The 21,376-nt window shown below is 41.5% G+C and overlaps 1 protein-coding gene across 2 annotated transcripts in view; it reads left to right on the forward strand.

The window, feature by feature from the left end:
* Positions 1 to 21,376, forward strand: part of SHISA9 (shisa family member 9) — a 301,839-nt gene that overhangs the window by 253,373 nt on the left and 27,090 nt on the right. For both annotated transcript variants that reach the window (XM_067012533.1, XM_059038681.2), the window contains exon 3: positions 18,757 to 18,912. In XM_067012533.1, coding sequence (XP_066868634.1) covers positions 18,757 to 18,912 — 156 coding nt within the window. The remainder of the gene's footprint in view (positions 1 to 18,756; positions 18,913 to 21,376) is intronic.

Below are 21,376 nucleotides of genomic sequence, written 5' to 3' on the forward strand. Positions count from 1 at the left end.
TCACCCAAATATATTAGTGCTTCCCCAAATGCAATGTAAATGTGATTGATGGGTTTTTTTCCCCCCTTTTGGGTCTACTATTCAGTAGAGAATATTTTCAAAAGAAAATGATCTTAAAGGTGGTTTGTGTATAGCCATCTAAATTTCCAGTCCTCATAGCGCTTTTTAAAATGGTTTAATTGGCTATAGGGCTTAAAAATCACTATTTAAATGCAAATAAAGTTACCCAAATCTGTGAAGACTGTATTTGCTGTAGCTTTACCTGTAATTTTTTGCTAGCAATTTAAGAGATGGATATTTGGGATTGTATGTTTATTTTACTAATATCTGTAGCTATTTTAATTATTATTTGCATTGTTTTTCTTTGTTTCCTTTCTTAGCCAAATTCTATGAGCTGATCATTGTTCTTTCCCACCTCCTACCATGTCAGTCACCTTATTTAACAAGTTGAATACTCAGTAGGATATGACACTCCTGCTCAGAAATGGCCCACAACCTGTAATTTGAAATTTAGTAGAAAATGCCCTTTATTTTAATACACTACATTTTCAGTTGTATTGAACTGAAATCATTAAAATTTTATTTGAATTTTTTTTAAAAAGGCAGGACCAAGATTCACACCCAAGCACCTTCCTCCTCCTTTCCTTCTCGAGTAATTGAAGGGAAATCCTCTGTTAAATGAGTACAGCTCCTGGCGTTGGCTCCAGTGATGATCATCCTCTGGGAAGGAGGATGGGGCTGGGGAAAGAGACCGTTCTCTCCTATTTATTCTATGAATTAATAATTTTTAGGTTCAGTGTGGATATCCGAGAATCCATGGTCCAGTTGGAAACTTGAAGGATGAGACAAGGCCATTGGATGGGAACAGAATCCTCTTAATGTAAAGAGGAAGGGTCATAGCCAAAACCTCCCTCTCTTACTCCTCCCTGGCAGAAGAATATGGGCCTTAAAATGTTGTGTTGGGAGCAGGATGGAATTGACGGAACAAGACTTGAAATGTTTGTTGAGGTCTCGTTCTTCGGGTTGATGTTGGCCTAGGACATTGGTGGCTTCGTAATGCGAGAGAGTCATCAGGCAATTACGAAAATATCCCAAGAGTCTATAAGGCAAATGACCTCTGGTTAACTTAGTTTCTTAACTTAGATTGGAACCTATGACATACAGTTCTAAGAGGCCATTGGGTCTAGACATTTACAATGTACCAAGAAGGTATGAGAGTTTCAGTTGTTCCAGGTCCTCACCAGGACCTGGAATTGTCAGATTTTTAAATTTGGGTTTTTTTTTTGCCATTCATAGATGCATAAAGATAGCTCATGGTGATATCATTTTGCGTGTGTAAAGTTTATTTTTTATATTTGACAATCGTTTTTAGGAATTTGGAGGGATTACTATTAAGTTATGTCCCATCTTGAAACAGACATAGCCTCTGACTTTTGTGCCTACTTTTTAAAAAAGTTTTTATTGGAATATAGTTGATTTATGATGTTGTGTTAGTTTCTGCTGTACAGCAAAGTGAATCAGTTATACATATACATATACATCAACTCTTTTCTTAGCTTCTTTCCCCATACACATTATTACAGAGTATTGAGTAGAGTTCCCTGTTTGATACAGCAGGTCCTTAATTAGTTATCTATTTTATATACAGTGGTGTGTATATGTCAATCCCAATCTCCCAATTTATCCACCCCCCCTTACCCTGTGGTAACCATAAGTTTGTTTTCAACATCTGTAACTCTATTTCTGTTTTGCAGATAAGTTCATTTGTACCCTTTTTTAGATTCCACATATAAGCGATATCATATGATATTTGTCTTTCTCTGACTTACTTAGTATGACAAGCCTACTTTTTTAAAAATTGAAGTATAGTTGATTTACAGTGTTTCAGGTGTATAGCAAAGTGATTCAGTTATATATATATAAAACTGAATCAGTTATATATATATATATATTCTTTTCAGATTATTTTTCCATTATAGGTTATTGCAAGATATCGAATATAGTTCCCTGTGCTGTACAGTAGATCCTTATATGTCCTTGTTGTTTATCTATTTTATATATAATGGTTTGTATCTGTTAATCCCAAATTCCTAGTTAATCCCCTCTTTCCCCTTTGGTAACCATAAGTTTGTTTCCTATGTCTGTGAGTCTATTTCACAGACATAGTCTATGTCTGTGAGCTTTGTAAATAAATTCATTTGTATCATTTTTAAAGATCCCACATATAAGTGATACCATATGATGTTTGTCTTTCTCTTTCTGACTTATTCCACTTAGTATCGTAATCACATGTGTTATAGGGAAGTTGTTTGCCTGTTCGTTCACCCCATTGAACTGAGCTTCTCAAAGGCCGGAGTGAGTCTTATCCAGTTCTCTTTCTGCAGTACCCAGAAAGATGCCTGGCCTAGGAGTGGCACATGGTGATTATTTCATAAGTGAATGAATTTGCTCCACCTGTAATTAGAGAGGATTTGGTTTATTCAACAATCACCACCTGGACTTCCCTGGTGGAGCAGTGGTTGAGAATCCGCCTGCCAATGCAGGGGACACGGGTTCGAGCCCTGGTCCAGGAAGACACCACATGCCGCGGGGCAACTAAGCCCGTGCACCAAAACTACTGAGCCTGTGCTCTAGAGCCCCTGCTCCGCAACAAGAGAAGTCACTGCAATGAGAAGCCTGCACACCACAACGAAGAGTAGCCCCCCGCTCGCTGCAGCTAGAGAAAGCCCGCGTGCAGCAGTGAAGACCCAATGCAGCCAGAAATAAATAAATAAAAGAAAGTTTTTAAAAAATCACCACCTTGAGCATTCTCAGAGAAGAAAATGGCTAGATTGTTTTTCTAGGGGCTTAAATTTTTTTTTTTTTTTTTTTTTTGTGGTATGTGGGCCTCACTGTTGTGGCCTCTCCCGTTGCGGAGTACAGGCTCCGGACGCGCAGGCTCAGCGGCCATGGCTCACGGGCCCAGCCGCTCCGCGGCATGTGGGATCTTCCCAAACCGGGGCACGAACCCGTGTCCCCTGCATTGACAGGCGGATTCTCAACCACTGCGCCACCAGGGAAGCCCTTAAATTTTTTAAAAATGGAAATGTTATGGGGGAAAGGATCTAACATTACAGGCTCTCATGTGTGCCAAGCACTAAGGTGAGTGTATTCAGGATGTATCTTGTTTTATTGCATTCTGAACTCTGTCATAAAGAATCACTTAGTATACAGAAAGAAGCACTGGCTTTGGATAGATAGAGCTGGAATTTGTCTCTTTCCTTGTGACCTTGACCAAAGCCTCCCTTTGCATCATTTTCTCATCTGCAAAATAAGCAGATGATAATGCCTAACTTATACCATGGGTTTGGGTATTTTGAAGGATGTGTGGGTAAAGTACTTGGCATGTGTGGTTTTTTCCCAACTTGTGGTAAAGAATGCATAACATAAAATTTACCGCCTTAACCATTTCTAAGTGTTTAGTTCAGTAGTGTAATTTATATTCACATTATTGGGCAACCATGACCACCATCCATCTCTGTAAATTTTTCATCTTACCAAATTGAAACTCTGATACCCATCAAACACTGACTCCTGATTCCCACCTCTCCCCAGCCCCTGGCAACCACCATTCGACTTTCTATCTTTATGAACTTGACTACTCTAGGTGCTTCCTATAGTATGTGTCTTTTTGTAACTGGCTACACTTAGCATAATGTCCTCAAGGTTCATCCACGTTGTAGCATGGATTGGAATTTCCTTCCCTTTTAAAAAAAATATTTTATTTATTTATTTTGGCTGCACCAGGTCTTAGTTGTGGCATACCAGATCTTTTAGTTGCGGCATGTGGACTTCTTTTTCTAAATCTTTTAAACTTTTTATTTATTTTTAAAAATTAGTTTTATTTATTTATTTTTTGGCTGCGTTGGGTCTTCATTGCCAGCGCGTGGACTTTCCCTAGTTGCGGTGAACGGGGGCTACTCTTCGTTGTGGTGCACGGGCTTCTCATTGCACTGGTTTCTCTTGTTGCAAAGCACAGGCTTTAGGCACTTGGGCTTCAGTAGTTGTGGCACACGGGCTTAGTTGCTCTGTGGCATGTGGGATCTTTCTGGACCAGGGCTCAAACCTGTGTCCCCTGCATTGGCAGGCATATTCTTAACCACTGCGCCACCAGGGAAGTCCCATGTGGACTTCTTAGTTGCAGCATACGAACTCTTTAGTTGAGGCATGCATGTGAGATCTAGTTGCCCGACCAGGGATCGAACCCAGACCCCCTGCATCAGGAGCACGGAGTCTTTCCCACTGGAACACCAGAGAAGTCCCAGAATTTCCTTCCTTTTTAAAGCTGAATAATATTCCAGTGTACGAATATACCACATTTTCAAATCCATTCATCCTTTGATGAACACGTGTGTTCTTCCACATCTTGGGTATTGTGAAGAGTGCTGCTAGGTACATGGGTATGCAAATACCGCTTCGAGATCCTGTTTTTAATTCTTTTGTTGGCATGTGTGTCGCATTCAGTAATTTAATACTTAGTTTCCCATTTCCCCCATTTCATGTGCAATGAAACAGAGGTGCCAGAGGTCAGTTAATTTGATTAAGGCCTCACAGCTGATACATTGCTAGAGCAGCATTTGAATCCAAGTCTTCTGTCTCTAAATGATCTGTTCTCTCTCCATAATCTAATTTTGCTCTAAAATACTTTTCAAGAGGAGGGATTGGCATTTTGAGTGAGAGGAGGTGATTTTAGGGGACTTTAGAAGATCTGGAAAAGAGGGAGAAAGATGGTAGTATCCATTACCGTGAATTTCATAACCAGTCACATATTCTTTGTGACAGGCCCTAAGTGGGGGAGATTTGCACCCCAATCAAGTGGGCTCTTGAGTAGACAAAATGCGTGGGTGATAGGGAAATCAAAGAGTATCATGCCACATACATTGGCTTTCTGAATCTTCAACCACAGCATGAGCTAAAGGTCTTTTTGGTGCACTGGAAAATTCCTCTAACAGCCCCTGAAGTGAGACTGGCTCGTGGATCCTTTAACCCCTGTGTGGAATTGCCTTTACTAGAGACTTGGTGTTGAGCATCCTTCACCCTCCATCCGTGGGGCATATGTCCTTCGTTATCACCTGAAGGATGCACACCTGAGCAGTGTAGCATCCATAGTGTTTGGTTAAACTGAGCCCAGTTTTCTCATCTGTTATATTGCTTTACTTTGTTGTGGTTGTCATTTGCTGTCCAGGCATCAAATGGTACATGAACAAAACACCTATCCACTGCATCTACACTCCAGAAAGCAAAAACTAATTTCAGGGCAACTAAAATGGCTGTTGCTAAGCCAATACATTCAATGCATTTTTCTTAGACAAATAGTTGACTTTTAGGTAAAACACCTTGCATGCTGCCTGTCACATAGTAGGTCCCTGCAAATCGTTCTTTTCTTCCCTCATCCTTTCCTGTATTAGAATTCAGTTCCATGCAAAGAGCTAGGCTAGGCATTGGAAATGGAGGGATGGAGGAGGTGACTGTATTCACTGACCTCAGAAGTGTGGGAAAACAGGCATTGAAAAGAAATCAGTGTATTCATGTGGATAAAAAAAGGAAGGAGAGGGGATGTCACTAATCAAATTGTGTCCTCCCTCCCCTAAACTGATACGTTGAAGTCCTAGCCCTCAGTACCTCAGAATGGGACCCTGTTTAGGAAGAGGATCATTACAAATTTGATGAGTTCAGGTGAGATCACACTAGAGCAGGGTGGGCCTTTAATCCAATACGACTGGTGTCCTATAAAAAAGGGAAATTTGGACACAGACATGCACACAGGGAAAACACCATGTGAAGATGAAGACAGAGATGAAAGTGATGCATCTAGGAGCCAAGGAACACCAATGATTGCCAGCACACCCCTGGAAGCTAGGCAAGAGGCGTGAAACATCCTGCCTCACCATACTCAGAAGTAAACAGCTCTGCTGACACCTTGATCTCGGACCTCTAGCTCTCAGAACTGGGAGATGATAGATTTCTTTTTTTTTAAATTTTATTGAAGTATAGTTGATGTACAATGTTGTGTTAATTTCTGCTGTACAGCAAAGTTACTCAGTGCTATACAGTAGGACCTTGTTGTTTATCCATCCTATATATAATAGTTTGCATCTGCTAATCCCAAACTCCCAGCCTTTCCCTCCTCGACCCCTCTCCCTGTGGCAAACACAAGTCTGTTCTCTATGTCTGTGAGTCTGTTTCTGTTTCGTAGATATATTAATTTGTGTAGTATTTTAGATTCTACGTATAAGCGATATCATGTTGATTTGTTTTTCTCTTTCTGACTTACTGTGCTTAGTATGAGCATCTCTAGGTCCCTCCATGTTGCTGCAAATGGCATGATTTCATTCTTTTTTATGGCTGAGTAATATTGCACTGTATGGGAGATGATGCATTTCTGTTGTTCAAGCCCTCAGGGTTTGTGGTGCTTTGTTATGGCCGCCCTAGCGAGTGAATACCGAGAGCTCCAGTGGTAACTAGGATAGGATGGGGTTGGGGAGGTCCCCTGGAGGACATGATGTTTAAGCAGAGTCGGGGAAGATGATTCAGAGATAGCTTGGGAAATATGTAGGAAAAAAAAAAGGAGAGTGTTTTGCAGAAGAAAGACCATTTTGGTATGCAGCTAGTGGTTACTTTACAATTTATCCTAATAAGCGTGGGTATCGCGTTTCAAATCCCACAACACATTAGGACTAGAAACAATAAAGTCCAAGACAGCTGGCTGCTACTCACCGTGCAGCTGATAAAACAAACTGACCATGATGGGGGAGAAAAGAAAACTGAAATCAGTGGGCTTAGGAGGAGGAGGGCACAGAGGGAAGAGAAAAGGAGAGAAACGAAACAAACTTTCCATTCGGTGGCTCTTTTTTTTTTTAACAACAGAAATTAATTTTATCACAGTGCTAGAGGCTGGAAGTCCAAGATCGAGGTGTCAGCATGTTGTGATTTCTTCTGAGGCCTCTCTCCTTGGCTTGCAGATGGCTGCCTTCTTGCCATGTCCTCACATGGTCTTTCCTCTGCCTGTGCATCTCTGTGTCCAAATGTTCTTTTCTTATAAGGACACCAGTCAGATTGGAGTAGGGCCCACCCGTATGACCTCATTTAATCTTTTTTTTTTTTTTTTTTTGCGGTACGCGGGCCTTTCACTGTTGTGGCCTCTCCCGTTGCGGAGCACAGGCTCCGGACACGCAGGCTCAGTGGCTATAGCTCATGGGTCTAGCCGCTACGTGGCATATGGGACCCTCCCGGACTGGGGCACGAACCCGTGTCCCCTGCATCGGCAGGCGGACTCTCAACCACTGTGCCACCAGGGAAGCCCAATCTTTTTAAAAAATTGTTTTTAAATTTATTTTTTAACCTTTTTAAAAAATTGAAGTATAGTTGATTTATAATGTGTTAGTTTCAGGTGTACAGCAAAATGATTCAGTTATACATATATATATTCTTTTTCAGATGCTTTTCAATTATTGATTATTGTAAGATATTGAATATAGTTCCCTGGGCTATACAGTAGGTCCTTGCTTATCTATTTTATATATAATAGTGTGTATATGTTAATCCCAAACTCCTGTGTGTGTGTGTGTGTGTGTGTGTGTGTATAAATACACACACACACACACATATATATATGAATGGATAAAGATGATGTGGGATATATATATATATCTTTATCCATTTATCTGTCCATTTATCTGACAATTTCATGAAGTAGTGTAATGATGGATGTTTGTCCTGAGTGAAGGGACAAACATCCGTCATTACACTAGCTCATCAAGTTGACTTCTGGGGAAATGGCTGCTTGGAGCATAAAACAACCACCTCTGATATTTTAATGATGGTGCTGAGCCATCAGTGGTGAGTTCAACCACCTTACAGATGTCCTCTTCCAGAAGTCATGCCGATGAACTGTAGTTTCTTGAACAGACACAATGCTACTTCAAATTAAAAAGTCCTCTTCTTGTTACTGTCTTGGAGAGTATTTTTCAAAAAGTACCTTCTAAACCTGGGTTAGGTACCCCCTCCCTTGGGCCTTCACAGAACTCTGTGTTTTGCTGTATCAGAGTACTAACCATGCTGATTTTAACTCTCCTCCTTCTCACCTGTGTTGTTCTTCATCTGCCTCCTATCCTAGGCTTGCATCTCTTGGAGCACAACCTCAGATTTGAAGTGAATCTCTGTCCCTCAGAGTCTGCACACAAGATGGCCAGAAGTGAACATTAAATAAATATTTAACAACTCCAGTTTCAAAATGTTCACATCCTAGATGCTCAAAATTAAAAAAATTTTTTTGCATGCTTAAAAATATAAACCCTTGGGTAACACACATGCCCAATTGGCCAAAGGTTTTCCAATTATATATGTTCATTTTTTCTCTATCACAAATTCCCTCTGAACTCTCTGCCACCAAGATTCAATAATATGAATTTAATTCTCTTTTTACATCAACCTTTTCTGGTAAGAGGCTAGCCTGCTATGTTCTCTTTTGACAAGTTCAGGGTAATTTTGAGTTTGATCTGATTCTTTTTTTTTGCTTGCTTGCTTGTGGCCAGAGAAAAATCTACATGATGTTCCAAACTATAATTTTCAGGTTTTCTCTTAAAAAGGATGCTGGATGTAGGGCTTCCCTGGTGACGCAGTGGTTGAGAGTCCGCCTGCCGATGCAGGGGACGCGGGTTCGTGCCCCAGTCCGGGAAGATACCACATGCCGCAGAGCGGCTGGGCCCGTGAGCCATGGCCACTGAACCTGCGCATCGGAGCCTGTGCTCCGCAACGAGAGAGGCCACAACAGTGAGAGGCCTGCGTACCGCAAAAAAAAAAAAAAAAAAAAAAAAAAAAAGGATGCTGGATGTAAAGGTTTGGATAGGATAGAAAGGAAAACAGAGCTAGAAGCCAGAGCTCTGTTACAATTTCTGAATGTCTAATCTCTTTTTTGTTGTTAGGAGAATTACCAGTGCAATTGATTTCCACAGGAATATCTCCTGTTATTCTCTCTCATTTGTCCAGTTCTGAGACAACTGAATAATCTGGAATGTGTCCAAGAATTCTGAGCCCAGAGAGCGCCTTAGGGAAACCTAACACCCTCTTCTTCTCATGGCCACCCATCACGTTGTCTTGGTTTCCCTGACTATTGGAAGCCACAAAGCTTTAGCTACACTATGTTGGATGCTTACTATGTTTCACATGTATGCTGAGCATGGTATATGTGCAGTCGCTAAACCTCACAGCGAACCCTGAGAGGGTTTATGTTCTGGCCCTCAATTTAGAACTGAGAAAACTGAGACTCACAAGAGTCAGTTGCATAACACCTCCCAAAGCTGCTGTTGGGAAATGGAAGAGCCAGGATTTGAATGCAGAGCTGACTGACTCACAACTCCATTCTTCTTTCATTCTGTTGTTCCGGATGGTGTGGTCCGTGGAGAGAGTCAGCTGAGGCTACATTACGGGGCACAGAGAGTGTGTTGGAAAGAGTAGGGGTGAAGAAGGACCCTGGGCAGGATCAGCATGGCCTGTGGGCCAGGCAGAAATGTGGTACTTCTCAAGCGTGAAAAAAGCTTTGGAAAAATGTTATGAGCTCCTCTAGTTAGTAAGCAGTGTAAGAGCTAGAACTTGTCCACCAAACACAATGCCTGGGGCGCCGCAGACATCCAACTATATGAGGAGGAATAGATGGATAAGCCGAGTGGGAGAGACCAGAGCACAGGCGGGTTCCACAAGGCAGTGGGGGATTCTCAGGATAGGCGAGCCCAGCTTGTTCCCTAGATATAACAGTAAGTTCTATTCTCTGGATAAAAGAGGAAACAGAAAGGCCAGTGGTTTACTCATCTAAGTGAGAAATTTTACAAGGAAAGATACTCAAGACAGAAGAGTCTCTCTTCATAGGGGAGGCTTAATGCTGAGCCTGGTCCATGCTAAAGGCAGCCTCGCTTAGTGGAGGAAACACCAATTTTGCCATTAGACAAACCTGGGATCAAATCCGGATGGTTACTAACATGCTGTGTGACTTTGGACAAGCACCTCAACCTCTCTGAGCTTCTGTTTCCTGATCTGTAAAATAGGATTGTAATACTTAGAGAAACAGGGGTAAATTTTTCACGTGGTTAATGTGCTTTTTCTATTTGGCCTTTCTGAGTATATGACTTTTGTCTGAGCTGGGCTGTGCTAACCATCTACTTGGGAAAGAAAGTGTAAAAGAAAGTGGAAGGAAACTCACTCGATGCCACTGTATGGGACTCATTGCCCCACACTGACAAGTTCTGTAGCAGGACCCCTGCTCTCAGGCCTTCTGGTACATGAGGGTCATTGAAGAACTCCAACCAGACAATCTTGTACTCAGACCATACCACTTTATTTCTTTTTCTTTTTTGGTACTTTATTTATTTATTGAAGTATAGTTGATTTACAATGTTTCAGGTGTACAGAAAAGTGATTCAGTTTATATATATATATATACTTTTTCAGATTCTTTTCCATTGTAGCTTATTACAAAATACTGAATATAGTTCCCTGTGCTATACAGTAGGTCCTTGTTGTTTATCTCTTTTATGTACAGTAGTATGTATCTGTTAGTCCCAAACTTCTAATTTAACCCTTCCCCCTTCCCACTTTGGTAACCATGAATTTGTTTTCTATGTCTGTGAGTCTGTTTCTGTTTTGTATATAAGTTTATTTGTGTCATTTAAAAGCATTCCGCACATAAGTGATATCACATGATATTTGTCTTTCTCTGTCTGACTTATTTCACTTAGTATGATAATCTCTAGATCCATCCATGTTGCTACAAATGGCATTATTTCATTCTTTTTTATGGCTGAGTAATATTCCATGTGTACCACATTTTCTTTGTTCATTCATCTGTCAATGACACTTAGGTTGATTCCATGTCTTGGCTATTGTACATAGTGCTGAACATCTCCTTGAATTAGAGTTTTCATCTTTTTCAGATATATGCCTAGGAGTGGGATTGCTGGATCATATGGTAACTCTAGTTTTAGTTTTTTGTACTACTTTATTTCTTAACAGGCTCAGCTACCCCCTGGTAGCTCAGAGCTTCTTCACCGTGAGTTTCTGCCAAAATCCCAAACAGCGGAGTGGGACGAGAGATCTTTGCCCTCAGCATCACCCTCAACTCATCCATCATTCTTCTCCTTCACCTGGGTCTGAAGACCAAAGGGGGAAAGTTGAGAGACATGATCTTAGGCCCCCTTATTTCTCTCCTTTTTTTCATTCTCACAATTTCCTAGAATCAGAGCCTTCCCATCCCTTTCCTCTCTGGTCCACCCTTGCCAAAAACTTCTGTGGTCTTTCCAACCAAGACTGGTCCTTAATATGCCAAAGAGTAGAGATAAAGGAATTTAGTAAAAACTACCTTCCAAAGTCAATATTGTGACTTAAAATTTTTATTATTTTCTTGCTGCACAGTCATTTTTTGAATGTCAGAAATTTGCATTTAGCTCCTTTAGAGGGAGTAAGGAAGTGCCTAAGAGCACAGATTCCAGAGTCAGACTGCCAGGTCCAAAGCATGGCTCTGCCATTTACAAGTGGTGTAACTTTGGGTAAATCACAAAACCTCTCTGTGCAAAATGGGGTTAGTAATAGTATCTCATAGGGACTCTTGGAATAGTACATTAGTTTGTATATGAAATAATAACACCTCTCTGTTTATTATGTATATAACTGTGTTTTCACCTTCTTTATCATTAATCAATATCATCACCATTTTTCTTTGTGTTCCTTCTTTAATAAATCCTAATTTCCTAGCCTTACCTAGGTGTATAGATGCCATGGGCCATCTGAGGTAAACCTCATATACTCAGGAAGACAAAAGCACACTAATAATTTGAAAAATACATTATCCTTAAGACTGCAGGCTAGTTGGTACAGTTGTTTTCCCATAGGGCTATGGGTTAACAATTCTGATATTGCTAGACATGTATACTGGAATTAAACAACTAAGTAAATGGATGGTGGAGGATGGGAGCCAGGCTTCTCATTGTTGGGGTGGGAGGTGATAAGTGAGCAAGGGGAGAAGGCTAGACTGATCCGTGTGATAATGGATTAGAGTTGGAGATATCAGGATGAATTCATGTTAAGCTTAATATAGACACAGATGATTACATATATAAATATTTATAGGTATGTATATATGTATGAGTCAGTATACACACATAGATTTCCTTACTCAGTCAGTTGAGAGGGACTAGAAGCCATGAGCACACTTGGCACCCAGATTTTGGTTTCTAACACCATTCTCCAAGAAAGGGAACCAGGGTCCTTGGAGGAATGGATTCTAGGATGGGACAAGAAATAAACAAGATGAACCTGGAGCATCTCGCATTGCTAGAAAGTAAGAAAGTTCTCCAAAAAAAGGGCAGGGGGAAATGAAGAAGCCAACTGAAAGAGATTCCAATGGCCAAACCTGGGGAAATTTGAGTGAAAAAGCAAAATAAAATAGTATTGGATTATAATCCAAAGTATAAAATACATATCCATGTGTCCACACTAATATATATCATATATATATATATTTGAGTGAATAATTAAATGGGGAAGAAGAGACAAATCTGCTATGAAAAACAATTCCAAATAATTTATGTAGACACTCTGTACTCAGAGAGGTAGAGCATAACTTCCCACTCCTTAAGTGTGGGTTATGTATAGTGACTTCCTTCCAAAGAGTATGGTATGGAAAGAGAGAAATATAGAGTAACTTTATAGTAGAGAGATTTGAGAAACACTGCCTCAGGCAGCAATATTGATATTTATGACATCAATAATGATGTCATCATAGAATGTATCCTTGATATGTTATGATGGGAATGTCACCTTATCTGTATGGTTTTCTTCCCCCAAACCCATAACTGCAGTCTATTCATGAGAAAAACATCAGACAAATTCCAGTTGAGGGACATTCTACAAAATACTTGACCAGTACTCCTCAAAACTGTCAAAGTCATCAAAATAAGGAAAAGTCTGAGAAATTCACAGCCAAGAGATACCTAAAGAAACATGATGACTAAATTTAATGTGCTACCTGGATGAGATTCTAGAACAGAAAAAGGACATTAGGCAAAAACTAAGGAAACCTGAATAAAGTATGGGTTTTAGTTAATAGTTATATGTCAGTCTTGGTTTATTAATTATAACCAATGTACCCTATTGGGGAAACTGGGTCCGGGGTATATTGGAACTCTCTGTGCTATCTTTGCAGTATTTCTGTAAATCTAAAATTGTTCTACAGTAAAAAATTATTTAAAAGATATATTGTTCCTGTATCGTTACTTCACAGGATTGATATGAGGATTTAAGGAGATAGCACATGAAAAGTTCATTACCAAGCTACTGGCACATAATATATGCTCCACAGAACAGTACTCTTTGACCATCTTCTTGTGCCTTTCTGTGCAATTCTTCCTTGTGATATGCCTTGAAAAACTTACTATTGTTGCCTTTCCTCCAAGATGAGCCAAACTGATCTAGTTCCTGATAGTTGGTATCTGCCTCTTTTGCTCTGAGAAAACTAGAGCATCATCCCAGGGTTTGTAATTGAGCATTTTTACCTTAATGACCCTATCTGGATTGCATTCATTAGCCTGTTTAGTAACTAAGATATACCACATCATAACAGTACTTACATGGTGGTTACCTTGGTGTAAGTCTGCCAGACACTTCTATATAGAGTAAGTGTATTTTAACTTTCTTTGAAAATGATTGTCAAATATGTGAAGCCCATTTTCTGTCTTAGGAGGGAGAACATGGGGACGTTATCAACTTCTTGTTTGCTGACTGAGGGTCTTGACGGAATGCAGCATCCCAGAACAGCAAGTCCTTGTCAGTTATTTCTAAGGATCAGAAGGAGATGCAAAATTATAATAAGGCAGGGAAAGTTTTTTTGTGACCTTGGGTAGAAAGTACCTTTCTACAGAGGTGAGGAGGATAAGATATCTCTGGGGCTGAGGTGTATCTAGAAGAGAAACCATACTGCAGGGAGCAAGACATGGCTGGTCCTACTGGATTCCCTCTATGGTCATGGCTATGCAAAAGAAATTATATATATATACACACACATATATATAATTTATATGTAAAATATATATAGTAAATATATAAATTATGTATACACATAATTTCTTTTGCATAGTATATTTACTTAGTATATTATATACTATATTATATACTATATAAAATTGATAATATGTAATTATATAAGTGTGTACATATACAAATACCTACTATATTACATAAAACGTAATTATATATAAAATGTATAATATATAATGCATAAATTATATATATAATTTCTTTTGCATAGTATATATACTTAGTGTATATATTATATACTATGTTATATAATATATAAAATATATAATATATATTATATAATATACATTATATTATATATTTGTGTACATATGTATATAAATACATACACGTGCATGGATATATATACGTACTACATATATACATACATTCAAATAGTTATCTCCTATCTTTATGCTTCTTCTCTCAATTGACAAGGTCAGGTTTTGCACATTATAACCTACTCTTCTCTCTTCACTCACCCTATTCTATTTTTCTTGGATGCCAACCTGAGCTTACCTCCCATCTACTCTTTTGTTTGTCCTCCTTAGCTGGATATTATGTGTGGAAAACTCACAGAAAAACTGGGTTGCCAGGTCTGGTCCATCCTTCTGCTCAGTAAAATGAAAATAACATTTAAGAAATCCAGTCGCCAATGTCTGTTTAATAATTCTTGATTGCTGCCCTGAGCCTGGATTTCAGTATTTCTGAATAATCAACGCCTGGAAGCTAGCAAAAAATGACTATCTAAAACTGCCAGAAATTTGCTTCCTGTTGTTCTGAATGTGAAAGTAGGAATGTGACTCTGGGGCAGCCTCATTTTCCTTTGTGATGGATCACTTTGGTGAGCCATTTCAGTCCTACCCACTTGCATTAAGTAACTACTCGCTGCCCCTGAGTTAGCTCAGGACTTGGGAGAAATCATCCAAAAGCAAATGCTTTATAATGGAGTATTCTGTTTAAGAATATAAAAGGCTATCCCAAGTGGTAAGGAATATCTCTGTAGTTTTTTTTCTTCTTTAATGAAGTGTTTAGCATTTCCCCTGGCAGGACTGGAAACAGTTTGAAAATAGTGGATGGGATCTGGGACTGAGGGACAAAGAGATGGGAGTAAGGGCTCCCACTGGATGATGGGCTTAGGTGGTGTCAGCTCTGTAACTAGTTAAGGGTCTATTTCCAGAAAAAAAAATGCCTGCCATTAAGATATTAGTTAATTAACTTATGAATGTCCTTGGGCATTCTCTATGCACTACTCAGTCAATTTGCTGTTTGAAATTTCTACTGAAGCTCTGTAGAAAATCCAGGGCCAATGCCTGTTCCACCTTGGTGCACTCTGCAGGCCCCATGGGAAGCCTCCCTTCTGGTCAGTTCCAGCCTCCCAGAGGGATTTCGGACAACAATTGCACTAGTCAGAACTTACATTGCACGTGACAGTAACCCCAAAGCACACTAGCTTATTCAGAAAGGGGCTTCCCTATCTCCTCTGCTTCTTTCCTTATTCTTTCACAATGAAGAAAGATTTTCTTCACATGGTAGGTTCAAACTCATTTGAATTCATGGCCTCCTGGCTCCTTGACTCCAAAGCTTCCCAATAGAAAAAATTCAGGGAAGGACTCTGATTGGCCCAGCCTAGATCACATGCTCACTTCTGGCCCAATCACTGTGAGGAGAAGGAGGTGTTGTGATTGGTCTGACTTGGATCACATGTTCACTGTGCGACCAGAAGGGTGAGCTACTGGCCTGATTTCCAACTGCCAGCTCTTTCTTATATCTCTGAGTAAGAGTTTTTCTGGCTACCAAAGCTCACTCTGCCCATGAACATGGTAGGTTACAAGTGCTGAGGAATTACCGTCTCCCAGAAGCAGCCCTCAAACAACGACTGATGGGAGCTGGCACATAAATACTCAGGAGCTCACTTGCCCATGGGCTGACAGAATTCTGAAACATGCACTCAATGCCATTTATCAGAATGCCAGAGTGGGATTAAACTCCCATTCTCCACAGTTGCCCCTTGCTGGGCATTGCACTCTTTATCTGCCTCTTTCTCTTTCCCATCTCTCCCCCTCACCCCTTGTCTGCAGTATTGTCTGACATCACCTCCCAAATATGTTTGTAGTTGAGTCCTTATCTCAGTGACTTCTGGGAAAACCCAAACTAAGAGAGTTACAGTGATTGGCAGCTCATCACATGAGTCAGATGGGGATGAAGCAAAGTGCCTGGAACTGGTACTTCTGAATACACAAAACAGTAGCTGTCCACTAAATATATATGTGTGTGTGTGTGTGTGTGTGTGTGTGTGTGTGTGTGTGTGTGTGTGTGTTGGGGAAAAAACCCCACAGAGCAGCAAACAATGAGAACTTACAGTAAATCACTTCCTATTACACCAACATTTGGGCACAAACATGTCTGGCCTGACATGCCCAGGGGAAGCAGACAGACCTCCCCAGCAGGTTGCTCTGGAGAGGAAAATGTCAGAGGATGTGGGGTCCGGGCTACAGGGAGAGCTGTAATTTACATGAGACAACATTTCCACCATGACTTCATTAATCTTAGGACTCTTCTGCCCCAGCTGAATCTCAGCCAAAAAGTTATCATGGCAGAGAGACGTGCCCGCCTCCTCAGATGCTGGCCAGCGGCTGGGCGACTTGGCTTATGTTTGGCAATATTCCCATTAGACAGTTGGGCTTGTGGGATGGCCCATGCATGTGCAGTGATAAAAATACTCTCCTTATCTCTGTGTCTCAGCCGTGGTAACCCTGCTTCTTCCCGTTAGAGTGTATTGGTTTCTAAAGCCAAACTTATTCTATATATGTCATGGGTTGAATTGCCTAGAAGCAGTGCTTGAGAGAGGGGTTCAGGTGTATGAGACTCTGAGGGAGTAAAACACACACACACACCTCTCTAAGGTTGTGAGGGAAACAAAATAGGAAAGATAAAGGAGCCACACAGAGATGGGGCTCTCAGTTTCAGATAAAGTCTAGACCAAGGGTTGTCAAACTATGGCCCGTGGACCAAATTCAGCTGCCACCTATTTTGGTAAATAAAGTTTAAAATAAAGTTTTATTGGCACACAGCCACGCTGACATAATGTCTATGTCAGCTTTCTTGCTACAAGGGCAGAGTCGGGTAGTCTCTGGACTGGATGGCCCGCAAAGCCTAAGCTATTTACATTCTGGTCCTTTCCAGGAAAAGCTTGCTGACCCCTGCTCTAAACTTGTCTCAACTATGGGAACTCTGGAGCCCCCCCTTGCTCCATAAAGTTATCCCCACCTTGAGGCAAGGGCTGGTCTTGGTACCTTAGTGTCAGCTGGGCATTGGTTGTCACCCACCCTGGGTGTTGAGGGTGAGGAACATTAAGCAGATTAAGCCCAGGATGGTGGCTCCCATCAGCCGAGAAAAATTTTTTGGATGTTAGGGGCACCTGTGAGTTCTGAGCAACTGACACAGTGGCTGGGAAATGGGTGCACATGATGGTAAAGGGGATCTTTCAAGGCACTGCCAGCAACTACTGCCATGTTGATCTGGATCTCCAGTTGTGCTTCATGAAGATGGAGGGAACCCTTGCTTCCTGCCTGAAACTGAGCCATAATTCTCTCACCTGGACTCCGTGACTCCCATTTCACTCTTGCCTTCGGTCCGTCCATCCCATTGTTCTCAGGGTGAAGACAGAAACCCTCAACAGCTCAAAGAATAATTCCTGGGAGAAAATTTCTTGAACCGTTTGCCCCATGAATTCCAGGCCCTCTAAGTAGCCAATATTCAGTTTGTGTGTTTTTACCTATTTTTTTCAGTCTTTGCAAACCGCAGCACACAAAAATATGCACAGATTTTCTTTTCTTTAAACCAAATGCCCTGTTATGCGCATTACTTTGACATTTGCTTGTTTTGCCTTCACAATATAAACCATAAGAAACTCTCCAGTCTGATATGTATAGTTAACTGATTTTTCACTCATTTTCTTTAACAGCTAAATGATAGCCCATCATATGTATGTACGTATTATGTACCTAATATAGATGTACAATAATTTAAGCATTCCTACATTGATAAGAGTTCAGGTTGTTTCTGTGTGTTTTTTATTTTTCACTTTACAAACCATGGTGCAAAGAACACCTCTGGACAAATATCCTCACATTCTGTTGCTTATATTTCTGAAGTCTCCATCCCTAGAAGTGGTATTATTTGGTCAACATACACGTGCATTTTAAATTTCCATACACACTGCCAGATTCCTTTCTGCAGATACAGCAAATCATATGTCCACCATGAGTTTATGAGACTGTTCCGTTTCCAACATCTTTGCTAGATTGGTGTCCTTCCGTCCTTTTAATTTTTGCCAATCTCTTAGCAGGGGAGTGGCCTCCCCTTGTCCTGACTTGCATTTCCTTGACTGTTATTGAAGTTGGTCATCTTTTTATATGTATATTGCTTTGACAAAAGTAGTCCCCGCAGTGACAGGACCTTAGGTTAATCTGGGGGGAGATGGAAGTGTTCTAGGGGAATCCTTTGCTCTTTACCCATCCATCCTCGGCTGCCCTTCCTCTCCTGTCCCCAAAGGGCGTGGAGTTTTGGTCTCAAGGGATGTGGCCATGGTGGGGGTGGGTAGAAGGTCCTGCCCCATTGGTGACCATCCCCGTCTGTTCTCTTCACTTCTAGACACCACCCAAATGAACAACGCAGTGCCCACCTCCCCTTTGCTCCAGCAGATGGGCCATCCACATTCCTACCCCAGCCTGGGCCAGATCTCCAACCCCTACGAACAGCAGCCGCCTGGCAAAGAGCTCAACAAGTACGCCTCCTTGAAGGCTGTCGGTAAGTGCTGTTTTGTTTCTTCTCTCTCTCTCTCCTGTACTTTTCTGTTCCTTCTAGATTTCCTTATCCCGTACTTTTTTTCTACTCCTTTTTCTGTCTTTCTTATCTCATCTATCTATCTATCATCTATCTATGTATCTATCTATCTGTCATCCATTGTCTATCATCTATCTATCCATCTACTATCTATGTATCATGTATCTATCCATCCATCATCTTATCTATCTATCATCTATCTTTCAAAATCTCTCTCTATTTCTCTTTCTCTCTGTTCCTTTCTTTCTGTCTCATCCTCTCTCTGTCTCTCTCATGTATTCTGGGTCTGTTTACTTGGGACACAGTTTACTAAGGACCAGAGCCCCTCAGCTGCTTTCTCTTGGCCCCAGGTCAAGTCTTACCTTGCTGTGTGGGGCAGGGTGGGGGGGGAGAACGTGGATACTCATTGGATCATACCGATACCTCAGCCCCTTCGCCATCAACTGTCTGCCCTAGAGAATCCTCAGGGAACCTGGACTTAGGATCCAGGACACTCGGTCTCCAAACCCCCTGCCCTTTAAGTGTGACACTCACCACCCACACAGTCCGGCCTCTCGGAGAAGTCGGTAAGCCTGCACATTCCTATCACAGGGAACTTCTGTTTTTCCAGATGTAAACATTTCTGGTGTTGGGGGGTAGTGGGGAGCCTGGAGCTCCTATTACCTGAGTTCTTATCAAGTGCCAGACATTGCACTGGCCCTTTTATAGACACTGTCTTATTTTCTCATAGTGCTCCAAAGAGGAAGGCATAAGTATTGCCCCAATTTTCGGATTAGGAAAACTGAGACTCGGGGAGGCTAATTTAACTTGCTCCAAATCAAGCAGCCTGTGGGCAACTTGAACCTGTGTTTTTATCACTGCAGAGCCTATGCTGCTGTTCCCTTCCCACAGCCCTGGGTGGGTTGGGGTTCAGTCCATTCCCCCGATTTGTACATGAGGGAGTCCGACGGTGACCCAGGCTCCTAAACCAATGACTCATGGCCCCGTGCTATAGGATGGAAGCAGCACCCACAGCAAAGTCAAGCTTTGGGGCGGGCAGAAGACTCCCAGACCCCATGCCTTCTTTTATCATCCGCTTCTCATCCTATTTCCTCTCCCCACTGCCAAGCTCCTCGTTGGAGATGGGACAGGAGACATGTGCTGATCAATTCCAGTATGAAATACCCTAATTCTGTTACAAACTCAGGACAGAAACCAAAGCACAGACATGATCACATGTCTAGGCTGCCGTCGGAACCACGGTCTATGGACATCAGATTCATACAACAAGCATGTTGGTGCCCAACAGAGGGCCAGGGACATACTTGGAGCTTAGCGTTTGAACCAGAAGTCCATCTTTAGGAATTCATGTTCCTCAATCTCCCACGATTTCCAAGTGGAACCATTTGAAGGGGGTTTGAGGGGTGCTTATAATTCTGAGGGCACGGGTTGTGCTGCCTATATTCCAAGCCTCGTAAGACTTTACATAGTCATCTCCCACGTTTCCTGTTGAATTTCTCCACCCACCTCAACCCTCATCTACACCCATGACCACAGATTTCTTCTATTCTGTATTGTGTGTTTGCAGAGCACATACATCCTAAACGTGTTCAGATACACTCAGTTATTACTAGGAAGGGAAGGGAGCTGTTGCCTAGGAGAGAAAGAGTCAGGGCATCTGTGCCAATGTAACTGCAGAAGCCTTCGTGCACTATTCAGTGGCCCAGCTCCCTTTCTGAGCCTTGCATTTAGGTGATGAAGAGCATCTGCTGTTATACTTGGTTCTTCTTTTGCATTAAAAAAAAAAAATCCACCCAGACGTCTTTTTCTTTTTGAACTTGTCCTGTTACCCAAAACAACTCATTTCTTCAACTTAGGCCCAGTGTTTCCTTCCCCCTCAACACCCAATAGCTCTTTGGGGAAATCATAAATGGATCTTCCAACAGAATTCCTTGATTCTGTCCAGCATCGACCCAGGGCTTCTTGGTATAGCAAATGTTTGCAATGCATTTGGAATTAGACTTGCAGTCTGAAAGTTTATTTGATGCTCCTTGAGTAATACTTTCTTCCACAAAGCCGGAACTCCTGAAACGTTTGTTGAATGAAGGAATGAGCTTGTCTATGACAAGAATCAAAGAATAGCTTAGTTGGAAGGGAGCACCCCTAAATCTTCTAAAAACTCTGCAGGGTCTCATTTGGGGTACCCTCCCCAGTCCTGGCTATGGTTGATGTGCCCCTCTTCTTCTTGGTCCTTCTTTTCTGACTATTTTGGGAGTTCACAAGCTTTATCTGAGTCACAGATGGTCTTGTGAGGTCCAGTGAGGGCAGACTGGGCGAATGCATGGGTCACCCAGGAGTCCAGAGTCTGCCCGCCCAAATGAAATGCAAATCCCATAATAAACATTCTTTCAAGGGTTCTCTATTAAGGCATAATGTGACTGTGCTGTGA

This window comes from Kogia breviceps, chromosome 14, assembly GCF_026419965.1.
Source record: "Kogia breviceps isolate mKogBre1 chromosome 14, mKogBre1 haplotype 1, whole genome shotgun sequence".
NCBI lineage: Eukaryota > Metazoa > Chordata > Mammalia > Artiodactyla > Physeteridae > Kogia > Kogia breviceps.